Source organism: Rhinatrema bivittatum, chromosome 4 (genome assembly GCF_901001135.1).
Source record: "Rhinatrema bivittatum chromosome 4, aRhiBiv1.1, whole genome shotgun sequence".
Classification (NCBI taxonomy): Eukaryota; Metazoa; Chordata; class Amphibia; order Gymnophiona; family Rhinatrematidae; genus Rhinatrema; species Rhinatrema bivittatum.
The window spans coordinates 206,826,376-206,842,075 of record NC_042618.1 but is presented as its reverse complement, the minus strand read 5'-3'; the positions used below and the strand labels follow the sequence as shown (position 1 = coordinate 206,842,075).

General features: G+C 50.0%; 1 protein-coding gene across 3 annotated transcripts in view; it reads left to right on the top strand.

The window, feature by feature from the left end:
* FANCD2 (FA complementation group D2) overlaps window positions 1-15,700 on the top strand; it is a 536,781-nt gene that overhangs the window by 283,792 nt on the left and 237,289 nt on the right. For all 3 annotated transcript variants that reach the window (XM_029599610.1, XM_029599611.1, XM_029599609.1), the window contains one exon: window positions 1,098-1,232. In XM_029599610.1, the coding sequence (XP_029455470.1) occupies window positions 1,098-1,232 (135 nt within the window). The remainder of the gene's footprint in view (window positions 1-1,097; window positions 1,233-15,700) is intronic.

The following is a 15,700-nucleotide window of genomic DNA, read 5'->3' as shown; positions in this document are numbered from 1 at the left end:
TTTCCAGGTTTTATCGTCTGGATGTGCAGGCCCAAGTGAGATCCGTGGTTGGTGTTGACTGGACTGTGACAGCCTCCCACCTTGTTGGGGGGGGGGGGGGTAGCTTTGCTACATCCCACTGTTCCTGAGTCCATCTGTCTACATGCTAGGAAATAGAGAAATTTCTTACCTGATAATTTTGTTTTCCTTAGTGTAGACAGTTGGACTCAGCTTCCTGCCCTCGGCTACCGCATGAGTGTATCAATAGTCCTCCTGTGGGGCTCTGGGTCCCAAGGGATTACTGGTAAGTGTTCATCCAGTCCCTAGCTTGGAGTACTTAGAATCTTACGTGAGTTTAGCGTTTATGGTTGGTTGAGAATAATTCTGGTTACCTGTTTTTAATTATGCTTTTAGTCAAGTTTTTTGCTAGTATTTCCACAGTTGCTTTTGAAGAGAATACTGGGAGGCTGGGGTTACTACAGGTTTATATATACTGTCGTCAGCTTGCTTTGTCTCCATCTGCTGGCAGGGGAGCATAAACCCACTGGTTCTCAGTCCATCTGTCTTCACTAAGGAAAACGAAATTATCAGGCAAGTAAATTCTCCAATGCTTTCTGCTGGCCTTATAGCAGTGCTGTCGTACACGGTTCCTATTCTAAATATTATCCAGGAGTAGAGTACTGGTCTCTTCCAGCCCATTTTCACTTCTGCTTCCCATATACATAGCTGCAATGTCTTACATGTGTTGAGTAAAAATATAAAATAGGGGAAGAATCCCCAGGTAGTTATGAATGAATACATATGCTACCAGATCCTAGTCTAATTGAGCTGAAAGCCCTAAAGACCAGGAGTTAAACCTCTTAGCTAATTAAAAAAAAAAAAAAAAAAAAAGCTTCTATTCTGAGCCAGCAATTGCTAGCTAGCTGATTGCGGGTATGCAGAAAGCACCTGTGAGATTATGTAGTTTTCTTAAACTCAGTTCTCCTATTCAGAATACAATGTCTACCAGAATAGACAAGACTTGAGGTGAGATTCTTTGAGTAAGAGCTCTTATCGTGGAGGTGTCTGTGGGAGTTCAAAGGTTTGACTTTGTGACACAGAGTATATATCTTTTACAGTGACCATCTTATGCCAGCCAAAGCCTTATATAATCTGGATGAGGATGACAGCCAGGAAGGGATTGTTATCAACCTGCTGCCTCTTCTGTCACGTGACTATCTCAGCAAGGGTGCAGCCAAAAGCAAGGGAGAAAGGTGAGGAGATTTTACCTGACAGATTGGTGTTGATTCTGACCTCTGTGAGTTTGTAAACATGTGGTACAGAAGACTTGAATGACTTTGGTTTTATGGATTGATGACCTGTTTAAGTCCTCTGCAACATGGTCTCTTAATGTTTTGTGTAGTTCATATGATCTTTCCACCTGTAGAAGGGCTTTTCAAGGCTCTATCTTTGAGGCTTTCTCTTAGCCCTCATCCAACTGTTGTCCTTCAGTGTGGGGCTGGAGCTTACCGAGGGATTTCACCTTGACAGTATGCAGAGACTTGCTTGTTTTTATGATTTTTTAATGTTTGCTGTTAGTATTACTTCTGGTAGAGCCACCCAAGAAAAACAGGTCAAATATTAGAATTAGTTTTAAAGTATTCTACTGACCTTTCACATAAAAATGCCACTTGCTATAGAGCTAACCAATTTGTAATGGATTTTCTTATATGCCTTGGGCACAGGAGACTTGTGAGATTGACGTCAGATTTTGGTTTCTTGACCATCAGATCCTCTGGCTTCCATGGCTGAAATGATTCTTGCTAGGCATTTACTAGTCCATTGTAAAGAAGCCTCTACTTGTAGATCTAGAGGGTGTAAACAAAGGGAATATTTAAAAGAAATGGAAATGGGAAATAATATGCTGGTATTTATATATGTGTAAAGTGAGAAAAAACACTGTACTATTGAGTAATGGGTTCCATGTTCCAGCTTCACGAACCAGCCTTACATTCAATATTTTTTTAATAGCCAAGGAAACACCACTTGTACCTGATATGGAAAAACCATTGATATAACAAGTCCCTCAAATTAATGCTTTCTCTTCATCCAGTCAGAGCTGACCAGATGAATGGGTTATGTCCACTAACTAGCAGATGGAGACAGAGATCTACAGGCTTCCTGATGTTGCGCTTATAGGCATCCATGCTGACTTCAGCCTGCCAGTATTTTCTGTCTCCCGCAGATGGTAGGCATACATCCCATGCTGTGAACTACAGTTTGGTAGGCTGAAAGGGAAAATTTGAAGGACTCTCCTGAGATGAAAGATTAGTTCCCTGTACGTACCAGGATCAGTCCAGATGGTGGGTTATGTCCCCCATCCAGCAGATGGAGTCAGACAAGGCTTCAAAGGGTGCTGACATAAGTACGTGTGCACCCTCTGCAGGAGCTCAGTATATCTCTGACTCCAGCAGATGAGAGTAGGGGAACCTGGTGCTTCCCCTTCATGAAGAATTTTCTTTCCTTAGTGGCTTTTTAGCTTAGGCTGGATCAAGGTAGTTGAAAAAGTTTGTTAAAAAAAAAAAAAAGAGGGAGGAGCGAGGAAAGTTCCCTTCCCGGAGCTTGCAGGCAGGGCTGGTTTTAGTCTCCCTCCCCTTCTCTCCTCTGCCGTTGGGTAAGTGTTTGGTTTTTGTGATTTTTCCTTTTCAGCATGGAAGCTGACTTTGACTTGGGGAAAGCTGCTGATGCTAGCCTCTTCCCCCTCGTTGCCGCAGGTTGCCCCGCGGCCCCGAGATGTTTCATTCCCCAGGGCCGCCGTAGCAGAGAGGGGACATTCCTCTGCTGCTGATCCGAGGGCACTCGGGGGAGTGCAAGGCTTCTTCCTCGCTTCCCGCGGCGATCCTTCCTTCTTCACTGGCCCCCCCGCGGCTCGCCCCTCCCCCCCCCCCCGGCTGCCTGTTAGCATGCCGTGGCCGTCCCGCTGCTCTGCCTGTGGCGAGCCGAGGTCGAGGATCTTGAGGGAGGGAGTCTGCTCCAGGTGCCTCCCTGGTGGGGAGGGCACCTCTGGGCCGCTGGACCTCCTTCCTCCCCGCGCTGCAGCGCAATCCGGGCATCGGGGGCCGGCCCCTTCGCCGCTATCGGCGGGAACGACGGCCATTTTGATTTCTTCAGAGCAGTTTCAGCAGCCATCAGGGGAGGAAGGAGAGGACCCCGGCGACTTCCCTCCACCGATTCTCACTCTGATTGGTGCCTCAGGGGACCAGGGCCCCCCAGATGTCTCACCCATCGCCCCCCCTCCGGGTCCCCCACCTTTTTCCCCGGAGTTCATTGTGCTGATGCACAATGCTTATCTGCAACGCCTGGAGGTTCCCAGGGCGTCCATTCCGGACCCGCCTCCTGCCAAGGCACCTCGGCTAGCGGAGATTCCGCAGGGGACCCAGAATTCAGCGGAAGGGGGGGCTGGGGCCCACCCATGGGGCTCCCAGAGTACACTTCGCACCCTTCTCGCTGGGGGGGGGGGGGGCGGGACCCTTCCCGGATCCGGGGGGGGGGGGAACCTCCCGTCTAATCCGGACGATCCGACTTCGGAGGCGCAACTAGAGTGCGATGACCCGCGGGTCCTGCGCATCTTTAGGAGGGAAGAGCTTGAGGACGTTATTCTGCAGATCCTTCAGGAGTTGGGCCTCGACCCTCCACCCAACCCTCCAGCATCCCCGGTTCCAGTTGTCACCTCGTCCACCAGGAAGGGGGATCCGCTCTTAGCCGGCTTGTGCCCTCTATCCCGGGCCTTTCCCACCCATCCCACTTTTCTACAATTATTAGCCAGGGAGTGGGATACTCCCGAGACATCCCTTAAGGTCGGACGCGCCATGGAAAAACGTTATCCTCTCCCGGAGGACTTCTTGGAGTTGATTAAGGTCCCGAAAGTGGACTCTGTGGTGTCGGCGGTGACCAAGAGGAGGCCATACCGGTGACGGATGGCACAGCTCTGCGGGATACACAGGATAGAAAGCTGGAGGTCTACTTCAAGTGGGTATTTGAGGTCTCAGCCTTGGGGATTTGCGCCGCCATCTGTAGCTCCCTGGCGCAGCGGGCAAGCCTCCACTGGGTACAACAGCTACTCACCTCACAGGACTTACCACCTGAGGAAGCGCGACAGGCAGACCGTCTAGAGTCCGCCATAGCTTATGGGGCGGACGCTTTGTATGTTTTGTTCCGTGTACTGGCGAGATCCATGGTCTCAGTGGTCTCCGCACGGCGCCTCCTATGGCTTCGCAACTGGTCGGCGGATACCTCCTCCAAGTCCAGTCTTGGGTCTCTTCCTTTCAAGGGCAAGTTCCTCTTTGGTGAAGATCTCGACCAGATCATCAAGTCCCTGGGGGAGAATTCGGTCCACAAGCTGCCAGAAGACCGCCAGCGAAACTTCAGGCCTTTTACTCCCTCCAGATCCCACACCCGGGCGCAGCGTCGCTACTGCGGCTACAAATAACAGGGGCCACGGGCTACATCTTCCAGATCACAGTCCTGGCCCCGTTCCTTTCGCGGTCGCAGGCCCGCTCGGGAGGGGACAGGTCAGGGGGCCTCGTCCAAGCCTGCTCAATGATGCCGAGCCCGCCCACTGCTCGACTCCACGGATCGGTGGATGAATCTCTCGCTTTTACGAGGAGTGGGTTTGCATCACTTCGGACCAGTAGGTCCTAGACATCTTAAAGAACGGCTACGCTTTGGAGTTTGCCCGCCGCCCACGGGACAGGTTTCTCTTCTCGCCTTGCGGATCGAGCCTCAAGAGACTGGCAGTGCAACAGACCCTGGACAGACTTCTGAGCCTCGGGGCCATCGCTCCCGTCCCCTTCGGAGAGGTGGGCTCGGGCCATTATTCAATCTACTTCATTGTGCCCAAAAAGGACGGTTCCTTCCGCCCAATCCTGGATCTCAAGGAGGTCAACAAGTCCCTAAGGGTCCTCCGTTTCCGCATGGAGACCCTGCGTTCTGTCATTGCGGCGGTACATCAAGGGGAATTCCTTGCCTCCCTCGGCCTGACAGAGGCCTATCTCCACATCCCCATCCTCAAGGCTCACCAGAGGTTTCTTCGCTTCAGGATTCTGAACCGACACTTTCAGTTTCAAGCCCTCCCCTTCGGGCTGGCGACCGCCCCACGGACGTTCACGAAGATCATGGTTGCGGCCGCTCTGAGACGGTAGGGGATCCTACTCCACCCCTACCTGGACGACTGGCTCATTCGAGCAAAGTCCTTCTCCCAGGGACAGTCGGCGGTCTCCAGGGTCGTTCATCTTCTCCGGTCCCTGGGCTGGGTGGTGAACTTCACCAAGAGCTCCCTCACCCCCTCGCTGCACTTGGATTTTTTGGGAGCACACTTTGATACGCTTCAGGGCAAGGTCTTCCTACGCCCGGACAAGGCCCAATCCCTCGGGAACAAGTACAGCGTTTTTCTGTTACCAGATCCCACGTCCTGGGACTATCTGCAGCTCTTGGGTTCCATGGCCTCCACAATCGATCTTGTCCCATGGGCTTTTGCGCACCTCCGCCCCCTGCAAGCGACCCTTCTCTCTCGCTGGAAACCAGTCTCTCAGGATTACCAGCTGGTGCTTCCTCTCCCTCAGTCTGCCAAGGTCAGCCTGGACTGGTGGCTGGAACCACGTCATCTGGCCCAAGGCGTTTCTCTAGAGACACCGGATTAGGTGGTGGTCACCACCGATGCCAGCCTGTCTGGCTAGGGGGCAGTATGCCTCCGGAGTTCAGCACAGGGGCTGTGGACGAAGGAGCAAGCGACCTGGCCGATAAATCGCCTGGAAACAAGGGCGGTGCATCTGGCTCTCATGCATTTCTTACCCTTGGTGCGGAATCGAGCGGTGAGGATTCTATCGGAATACGCAACGACCGTAGCGTATATCAATCGCCAAGGAGGCACGAAGAGCCTGCACGTGTCGCTCGAAACCGCCCGCCTAATGTGGGCGGAGCAGCATGTAGTGCGCCTGGCAGCATCACACATCGCAGGCGTAGACAACATTCAGGCCGACTACCTGAGTCGTCAGCAACTGGACCCCGGGGAGTGGTCCCTCTCCGACGAAGCCATGCATCTCCTTCGCCATCGCTGGGGGACGCCACGACTGGACCTCATGGCGACGTCCCTCAACACCAAAGCAACTCAGTTCTTCAGCCGTCGGCGAGAGCGCGGGGCGGAAGGAGTAGACGCTCTAGTGCTCCCCTGGCCGGACCACGTTCTACTTTACGCCTTTCCCCCCTGGCCTCTAGTGGGCAAGGTCCTTCGGAGAATAGAGCTTCATCGGGGGCCCGTCATTCTGGTGGCTCCTGAGTGGCCACAGCGCCCTTGATTTGCAGATCTGCTCCATCTGGCAGTGGACGGTCCGATCCGGTTGGGCCATCTTCCGCGATTGCTTCATCAGGGGCCAGTATTTTTCGACCAGGCAGAACGCTTCTGTCTTGCGGCCTGGCTTTTGAACAGCGCTCCAGAAACACCGGAACAAGTTCCGAAGAATTCTGCACTGGCGTCACGAGACATGGAGCCGCTGCGACGAGGGCCAGATCCATGAGCTATTAATTGGCTCCCCTGTTCCCGAGGCGTGCCCCACAGACATCGGTGCAGGATTGTGGCCCTCCACTAATTACGGTGGTAGCGCCAGCCATGCTCAGCCTGTCTCCTCTATACCTGTGCTACCATACCAGGCATCAGAGTTGAGATGGGCGTCTACTCCCTCGATGACTCCTGAAATCCACGGAGCCAGCAATCTTCACCGGCTCGTTCTTCAGCGATCCACGTCGGATGGTAAGTACCCGCTTCTGCGGCATTCCCATTGAGATATGTTCTCTAATTCGAGCCACATGGTTCGAAAAGTTCTAGGTCATGTACCTTCCAAGAACCGTACTAGTGTCATATATCGCTATGCCAGCTATGTCAGCCCAGGGATGGTGGACTAGGAAGAGGCCCTCTGGAAAATCAACCGTCTGGAATCCCGGGCAGTCATATTGGTGTTTCTACAATTCAGCCAGTCTCCAGTATCAAGCAGTCCATGTAATGTTGAACAACACAATGACGGTAGCCTACATCAACTGCCAGGGTGGAACCAAGAGCCTGCAAGTGTCGCAGGAGAGAGATCTCGTTATGGAATGGGTGGAAATACATCTATAGATGATCTCAGCCTCCCTCATTGCAAGAAAAGACAACGTCAAAGCAAACTTTCTAAGCAGGGAGAGTCTGGATCCAGGAGAGTGGGATTTGTCAACCAAAGCCTTTCAGCTGATAGTAGATCGCTAGGGTTTCCCGTCCGTTGACCTGCTGGCCGCATCTCACAGTGCGAAGGTTCCCAGAATCTTTAGTCGCAGAAGAGATCAGTGGTCCCTGAGGATTGATGCTCTCGTTCAGACCTGACCGGAGGAAGAGTTGCTATATGCCTTCCCTCCATGCCCTCCTGCTGGGTAGGATCATTCGCAGAATCGAGCACCACAGGGGATTGGTCTACTAGTAGCTCCAGATTGGCTCAGGCATCTGTGGTATGCGACATGTGGAGACTTCTTGTGGAGGACCCCCCTGTGCCTCCCATAGCACAGGGAACCTGCTACAGCTACAGCAGGGATTGGTCCTTCACGAGGATCCGACCCTATTCTGTCTTCCAGTCTGGCTCTTGAGAGGGCTCGCCTGATGAAGTGAGGATATTCAGCAGAAGTAATTGCCACCTTACTCAGCGCTCTGAAGTTTTCTACGTCCCTAGCATATGTGCGGGTCTGGAGAGTATTTGAGGCCTGATGCAAGGAATGCAGTGTCGTCGTCCCCCCCCCCCCCTCGGGTGGTCAAAATCTCACTAATTCTGGAATTTTTGCAGGATTGCTTGAATAAAGGTTTGACCCTTAAGTCCTTGAAGGTCCAGGTAGTGGCGCTCTCATGTTTCAGGGTGAAGGTGATCAGAACTCACCTGTCAGCTCATCCAGACATGGCCCAATTTCTGAAAGGGCGTGAAACACCTCTGACCACCCATACGGTGGCCAGTCCCTTGTGGAATGTTAATCTAGTATTAGAATTAGAATTTTTGGCGAACCCTCCTTTCGGCCACTGCACAGTCTTTCCTTGCGTTTATTAACTTTGAAAACGGCGTTCCTGGTGGCTATGTGCTTGGCACGTCGCATCTCTGAATTACAGGCATTGTGTCAGGAACCGTTCCTCCAGATGACTCCAGGAGCATTACAGCTTTGTACTGTTCTATCCTTCTTGCCCAAGGTAGTCTTGGAGTTTCATTTGCATCAGTCCTTTTCATTGCCACCCCTAGATAAGCACAAGGACGCAGAAGGATACCGCCTCCTCCGTCATTTGAAGGTCAGTAAACTTTTGGTGTGGTATCTGGAAGTTTCAGAACCGGTCCCTCACTGTGCTTCCAGCTTTGCGAACCAGCTTTGCTGGCTACCATAGCTCACTGGAATAAGGAGATGGTCATGGGAGCCTATGTGAAGGCAGGAAAGCCCATTTCCTTCTCAGGTTAAAGCTCATTTCTCTAGGGCTCAGGTGGTCTCATGGGCGGAAGCTAGAATGCTGTCTCCCGACAATATCTGCCGAGCGGCGACATGGTCCTACTTGCACACCTTCTCCAGGTTATATCAACTGGATGTGCAGGCCCGAGAGGATTCAGCCTTTGAAAGGGGGATGTTAACTGGACCGCTGGCAGCCTCCTGCCCCGATTGGGAGTAGCATTTGTATATAAGAACATAAAAACATAAGAAAATGCCATACTGGGTCAGACCAAGGGTCCATCAAGCCCAGCATCCTGTTTCCAACAGTGGCCAATCCAGGCCATAAGAACCTGGCAAGCACCCAAAAACTAAGTCTATTCCATGTAACCATTGCTAATGGCAGTGGCTATTCTCTAAGTGAACTTAATAGCAGGTAATGGACTTCTCCTCCAAGAACTTATCCAATCCTTTTTTAAACACAGCTATACTAACTGCACTAACCACATCCTCTGGCAACAAATTCCAGAGTTTAATTGTGCGTTGAGTAAAAAAGAACTTTCGCCGATTAGTTTTAAATGTGCCCCATGCTAACTTCATGGAGTGCCCCCTAGTCTTTCTACTATCCGAAAGAGTAAATAACCGATTCACATCTACCCGTATCTATCCTATTGGTCCTGAGTCCATCTGGCTACACGCTAGAAAATGGAGAAATTCCTTACCTGATAATTTAATTTTCCATAGTGTAGACAGTTGGACTCAACATCCCGCCCATGGCTGTCCAAAAACAGTGCCAAAGATTCGCCCATGGAGTGGATATAGATTTCAAGAGATTACAGGTAAGCCGTCATCCAATCCCTAGATCAAGTCATCTATATTCTTACTGGGGCTCACTGGTTGAGTACAGTTACTGTTATCTGTTTTTAATCAAGTTTTTTCAATAGTATTTCATAGTGGCTTTTGAAGAGAATACTGAAGGGCTGAGGTCACTGCAGGGGTGTGTCTAGGGTGACGTCAGCTTTGAAATCTGACTTCGTCTCCATCTACTGGCAGGGGAACTTAACCCATTGGTCAGGAGTACATCTGTCTACACTAAGGAAAATGAAATTATCAAGTAAGTAATTTCTCTATTGACTAAGCTTCCCTTTAAAGATCAGCTTCTGTTTGGAGATGATCTAGAAAAGATGGGAAAGGCTTGAGGGGATATTAAGGTGCTGAGTCTTCCAGAGGATAAGGCAAAATCTGCTGCTTGTGGATTCCTGACCCGTGGCAGATTTCAGGACTCAAGGCATTTTAAGGGAAGAAGTGTGAATGCGCAAAGGTTGAAGACTTTCAGCAGATTCTGGTCCTTTTGTGTTAAGAGAGGAGGTAAAGAGGGATCCTCTGGGTCAGGATCCACTTGTGCCTCGCAATGAGTGCTTGGGGGCCTTATCTCTGATTCCAGAGATAGATGGCAATCTCCCTTGCTTCTATTGGAGATGAGCCCAAATTACTTCAGATCAATGGGTCCTGGACATCATTTGAGATAGTTACGCTCTGGAATTCTCTCATTCTGTTTCAGATGCTTTTATTGTTTTCCCATGCCGATCTACTAGAAAAAGGAAAGAAATAAAGGCAATACTAGCAAGGCTTTTCAAGATAAAAGTTAGCGATTTCAGTTCCAAAGGGTCTCTGTCGATATTCCCTTTATTTCGTGGTTCCTATTCTCTCATTTTGGATCTGAAACAGGTGAACAGATTCTTGAAGATAATGCATTTCAGGATGGGAACACTAAGATAAGTTGTTTTGGTCATCAAGGAGAATACCTGACCACCTTGGATTTGATGGAGGCTTAACTGCACATTCCAGTAGGAAAGGGTCATCTGCGATTCTTACATTTTGTGATGCTATCTCAACATTATCAGTTTCAGGTGCTACCCTTTGGATTAGCAACCTCTCCAAGAACCTTCTCAAAGGTGATGGTGGTAATTGTGGCAGGGTTGCGCATCTGCAGAGTATTTTCTGCAGGAATTGGGCTGGATAGTCAATTTCTTCAAGAGCAGTCTCCAGCCATTCCAGACCCTGGAGTATCTGGGGACATGGTTCGATTCAAAGCTGGGCCACATTTAACAGAACAAAGAATACAGAAGATAGTCTGTTAGGTTCTGGCATTACTATCTGTCAAGAATCCGATGGCATGCTCTTATGTTCAGCCATTAGGCTCCATGGCTGTCAGGATAATGTCCAACAATGCCATGGCAGTAGCATATTTAAATCAAGGAGGGGCCAAAAGTCCACAAGTATAATTGGATGTAGTGGTTCTTATTGCTTGGGTGGAAAGAAATTTGAGGGCCTTGTTGGTGTCACACATAGCAGGTGTGGAAAATATTCATTCAGATTATCTGTCACAGTGTGGTCGATCCAGGAGAATTAGTCCCTGTCTCCAGTGGCCTTCGATCAGATTATGGCTAACTTGGGGCTTCCAAGTACAAGATTTTTCAGTCAGAAAAGAGACGGTCTTTCATCCAGAATTGATACTCTGGTCCAGGTTTGGCCAACAGAAAAGACTCTGTGTATGTCTTTCCTCCATGACCCATGATAGGATGAGTGCTGCAGAAGATCTCGAAATATCCGGGTCTATTGATTCTGGTGGCTCCAGATTGTCTCTGGCATCCATAGTATACGGATCTCAAGATTACTCTGCAGTAGGTCTCTGAGGCTTTCATCCAACAAAGGGTCGCTGTTACATGGTCCGTTCATCCACGAGGATCTAGGTTGATTTTGTCTTATGGTCTGGCCCTTGAGAGGGCATGTTTAATGAAGAAAGGATATTCTCCAGCAGTAATGGCTACTCTTCTGAAGGCTGGGAAGTTTTCCATGTCATTGGCTTGTGTGTGAATTTGGCGAGTTTTTGAGGAGTGGTGTGCTGGTCAGTAGTGTAAACTGTGTAAAATATCAGTTCCACTGATTCTGGAATTCTTTTTACAGGAAGGATTTACTAAGGGTTTGGCACTCAATTCCTTAAATGTGCAGGTGGCAGCTTTCTCATGTTACTGGGGACATATTTTGGGTAGACCCTTGTCTTCCCATCCGGATATGCCTCGTTTTTTGAAATGTTAAACATATTAGACCTCCGGAGAGGTCTTGTTTTCCATCACGAAATCTGACCTTGGTTTTGACATTTTTGGCAGAGTTATATTGCAGACCTCTCAGATATGTTTCCTTAAAGCTGCTTACTTTAAAAATTGTTTCTGGTGGTGATTTCTTCTGCCAGAAGAGTTTTGAAATTGCAGGCACTTCCTTGTAGAGAGCCCTTTTTGTTATTCATGATGATCAGGCTTTATATGGTTCCTTCCTTTTTTCCCAAAGTGGTAATGGCCTTTCATATGAATCAGCCAATTTTTCAATGTTCAGAAAGCAGGCAGATTTTGGAGTATAAGAATCTTCACTCTTTGGATGTCAGAAGGATACTTTTGAGATATCTGAAGGTCACTATTAGCTTCTGAAAATCTGATCATCTGTTTGTCCTATATAGTGGTGTGTGGAAAGGTGAATCAGCATCTAAGACTACCATAGAACACTGGGTTAAAGAAGCTATTATGATGGCCTATGTGAGTTGGGTAATCCTCTTCCTAAACAGGTAAGGGCTCATTCCACAAGAGCTCAGGCGACTACTTGTGCAGAATTGAGGTTGGTATTGCCTTTGGAGGTTTGTAAAGCAGCGATTTGGTCTTTATTACATTCTTTTTCTAAGCATTATCACTTAAGATGTTGGTATCTAGGAGGTGGCTTTTTTCACCTCCCAGATGTTGAGAGCAGATTTGACAGCATCCCGCCCTGTTCAGGAATAGCTTGGGTACATCCTGTTCATCTGGACTGGTCTGACTGAATGAAGAAGAAGGTGTACTTAGTTCTTAACTGATAATTTCCTGTCTTTGAGTCCAGTCAGACCAGTCCAGGGCCCACCCTTGGCTGTCAGATGATATATTTTTTCAGTTACAAGTTCACATGAGGAAACAGAGCTTCCTAGCGTATAGCCAGATGGACTCAGGACCAGTGTGTTATGTGCTCTTCTGCTAGCAGATGGGAGACGGAGTCAGATTTCAAAGCTGACGTCACCCTAGATATATCCCTGCAGTGATCTCAGCTCCTCAGTATCTCTCCGTCTCCTAGCAGATGTGGACGCTATCCCACACACTAGCACAGTGTTAGGAAAATTACAGCAAGAAGACAAAATTACCTTAAAGAAGATCGAGCCCCGCTCTCCTGCCTAAGAGTCCCTCCCCCAGTTGAGAATTCCTGAGGTGATTTTCGATATCCCGGTAGCTGGCTCCCAGCGTGGACTTAGCCACTAGAGCGGCTGAATGGCAGCGGGTGCATAACCGAGCGCGGCAGTGAAGGTTAAGCCCTCTCCCCCTGTAGTTGGAGACTGTCCCTGCACGCGATCAGTAAGCGCCGAGACTAGGTAAGCAGGAAACTTTAAGGTCTCCAGGGTTTGGAGTGCCATACCGACTCTGTTTTTCATCCGGCGAGATAAAAGGGAGCACCGATTGGATTGGGCAGCCTTGGTTGGGCTAGGCCCCGGTCCGGTGCAGGGGTCCAGACAATTGGAGACCCTCAGCGGCGCCATCTTACGCTCGGGGGCGTTGGCGCTATCTTCCCTCCTCGCCCGTCAGTATGTGCGGGGCAGGCCAGACGGTCAATGCGCCCAACTTGTACGTCACTAACATAGCCGTGTGCATAGCTGTGCGCAAACCTACACATGCACATAAGGGCACACGCGCATTACAACGCGCATATTGAAGCACATTACCTGTGTGTCTATACACAGAGGCAATGGCACCGGCGTCAGAGAAGCTCAGAAGGCAATCCCTTTGCACAGCCTGCCTCATCAGAGCCGCACAGCCTGAACTGGAGGTCCTACCTGTGTCATCATTGCGAAGAAGCCCAGGGGGGACCAAAGTCTGGTCCTTCACAGTCGGAGGATGGGTCAGGAACTACTCCATATGACAGCACCCCAGACCTATGCAACTCCGAAATGGCATCTTCTCCACAAGAGGGTATTTCAGGGGCCCCTACTCCGACTCCCCCTGGGGCTAATATGGACCCAGGGGCCTTCTCCTGGTTGGAATTTTTCCAGGGGCTGCAAGCCTTCGTTCAGGCGCAATCAGCCCCAGCTGTGACCCGGGGGTTACCCCAGCCGGAAGCACCTGACCATCCCGGCCCTGCTCGGGTGCCTCGAGACATGCCTCGCCTAACCAAGAATTTCACTGACAGGGACCTAGACACTTCAGATTATGATGGTGGCTCACTGGAGGAAGGAGAAATTCTTCCAGGCCTGGAACCATACAGAACCATTCTTTGCTTCTTCCACAGGGATGAATTACCAGCCCTTGTTTCCCAGACTCTGAAGACTCTGGGGATTCCAGGCACAGATCTTATGGCGGAACCAAAGAAGAACCCCATCTTGGTGTCCCTTCGGTAAGGCCTCATGCTATTTCCCAATGATGGAAGCCATCCAGGAACTGATTGACCTGGAGTGGGATGCCCCAGAGGCAAACTTTAAAGGGTGTTGGGCATTAGAAGCCTTGTACCCTCTGGAACCAGCAACCAAGGAACACCTGCATTTCCTGAAAGTGGACGCCATGGTCTGCGCCGTCTTGAAGCAAACAACCATTCCTGTTGAGGGAGGGGCGGCATTGAAGGATACTCAGGATAGACGATTAGAATCCATTCTTAAGCAAGCCTTCGACGCAACAGCAATGACACTGCAGATCACTTCCTGCTGCGCAGTTGGCACGCTCCTGCTTGCTTCTCTTGAGGGTGGTAGATAATCCCAGAACGTATGCCACAACCTAGAAGCAACTTCTAAGGCGAATCTCACAAGAATGCCCCTTAAGGGATCTCTCTTGTTTGGAAGCGAATTAGAGAAATTAGCCAGCAAGTGGGGCGAATTTCCAGTGCCTTGGCTAACGGAAGACAGAGGAAAAATATTCCAGCGTCCTTCTCCCAGAAGAACTAGGGGCAGAGGCTCCCAAGGCTTTCGACCCTACATGAGTTTGTCGTTCCAGGTACCTCGTCCCTCAGGAAGGTCCCAGTCCTTTCGGAACTGACAAACTAAGAGAGGAACAGGTCCGGGGGCAGCCTCGAACTGAGCTTCCCAATGAGAATGGGCCGACCCATCCACAGGAAGAGGAAATAGGGGGTCGACGTTCCCTCTTCTACCAACTATGGATCAAAATCATGTTGGACAAATGGGTACTAAACATTATTCGAGAAGGTTACTCTCTGGAGTTTTGCAGCATCTCTTGGGACAAATTTATGATTTCACCCTGCCACTCCCACATCAAGAGAGAATGGCAGTGGAATCTACTTTGTCAAGACTACTCAGCCTGAAGGCTATAACTCCGGTACCTACACCCCAGCAAAATATGGGGCATTATTCCATCTATTTTATTGTTCCCAAGAAAGAGGGATCATTCCAATGTATCTGCGGATACTACACTTCCGCATGGAGACTCTCCACTCCGTAATAATGGCAGTACAACCAGGAAAGTTCCTAACCTCCCTGGACCTCTCCGAAGCCTACCTTCATATCCCAGTCCATCAAGACCACCAGCGTTTTCAACGCTTTGTGGTACTGGGACACCATTACCAGTTCCAAGTGCTACCCTTCGGCCTGGCAACCGCCCCCAGAACATTCTCCAAAATTATGGTGGTCGTGGCGGCAACACTGAGGAAGGAAGGGATCTTGGTACACCCTTACTTGGACGACTGGCTGATCAGGGCAAAGTCTTCGGAAGAGAAGCCTGCAGGTGACCAGCAGAGTCAAGAATCTACTGCAGGAACTTGGTTGGGTCGTGAACACAGCCAAGAGCAGTCTACAGCCCTGTCAGTCTTTAGAGTACCTGGGGGCCTGTTTAGACACCAAACAGAACAAGGTCTTCCTCCCTCCCCCAAGGAGGAGAAAGCTGATGGAGCAATTACAACGATTGATGACCAGTACGTGCCCCAAGGTATGGGACTATCTTCAAGTCCTTGGGCTCATGGCATCAACCCTGGAGGTTGTACCGTGGGCAAGGGCTCACATGCGACCACTTCAATGCTTCTTACTGTTATGCTGGAACCCACTGTCCCAAGACTGCTCAATTTGCTTCCAACTACCAGCAGAGGTACGTTCTCAGCTTCAGTGGTGGCTACAGGAAGACCTCCTAAGCAGAGTAGTAAGCTTATCCCCACCGAACTGGATCGTGCTCACCACAGATGCGTGCCTACGAGGATGGGGGAG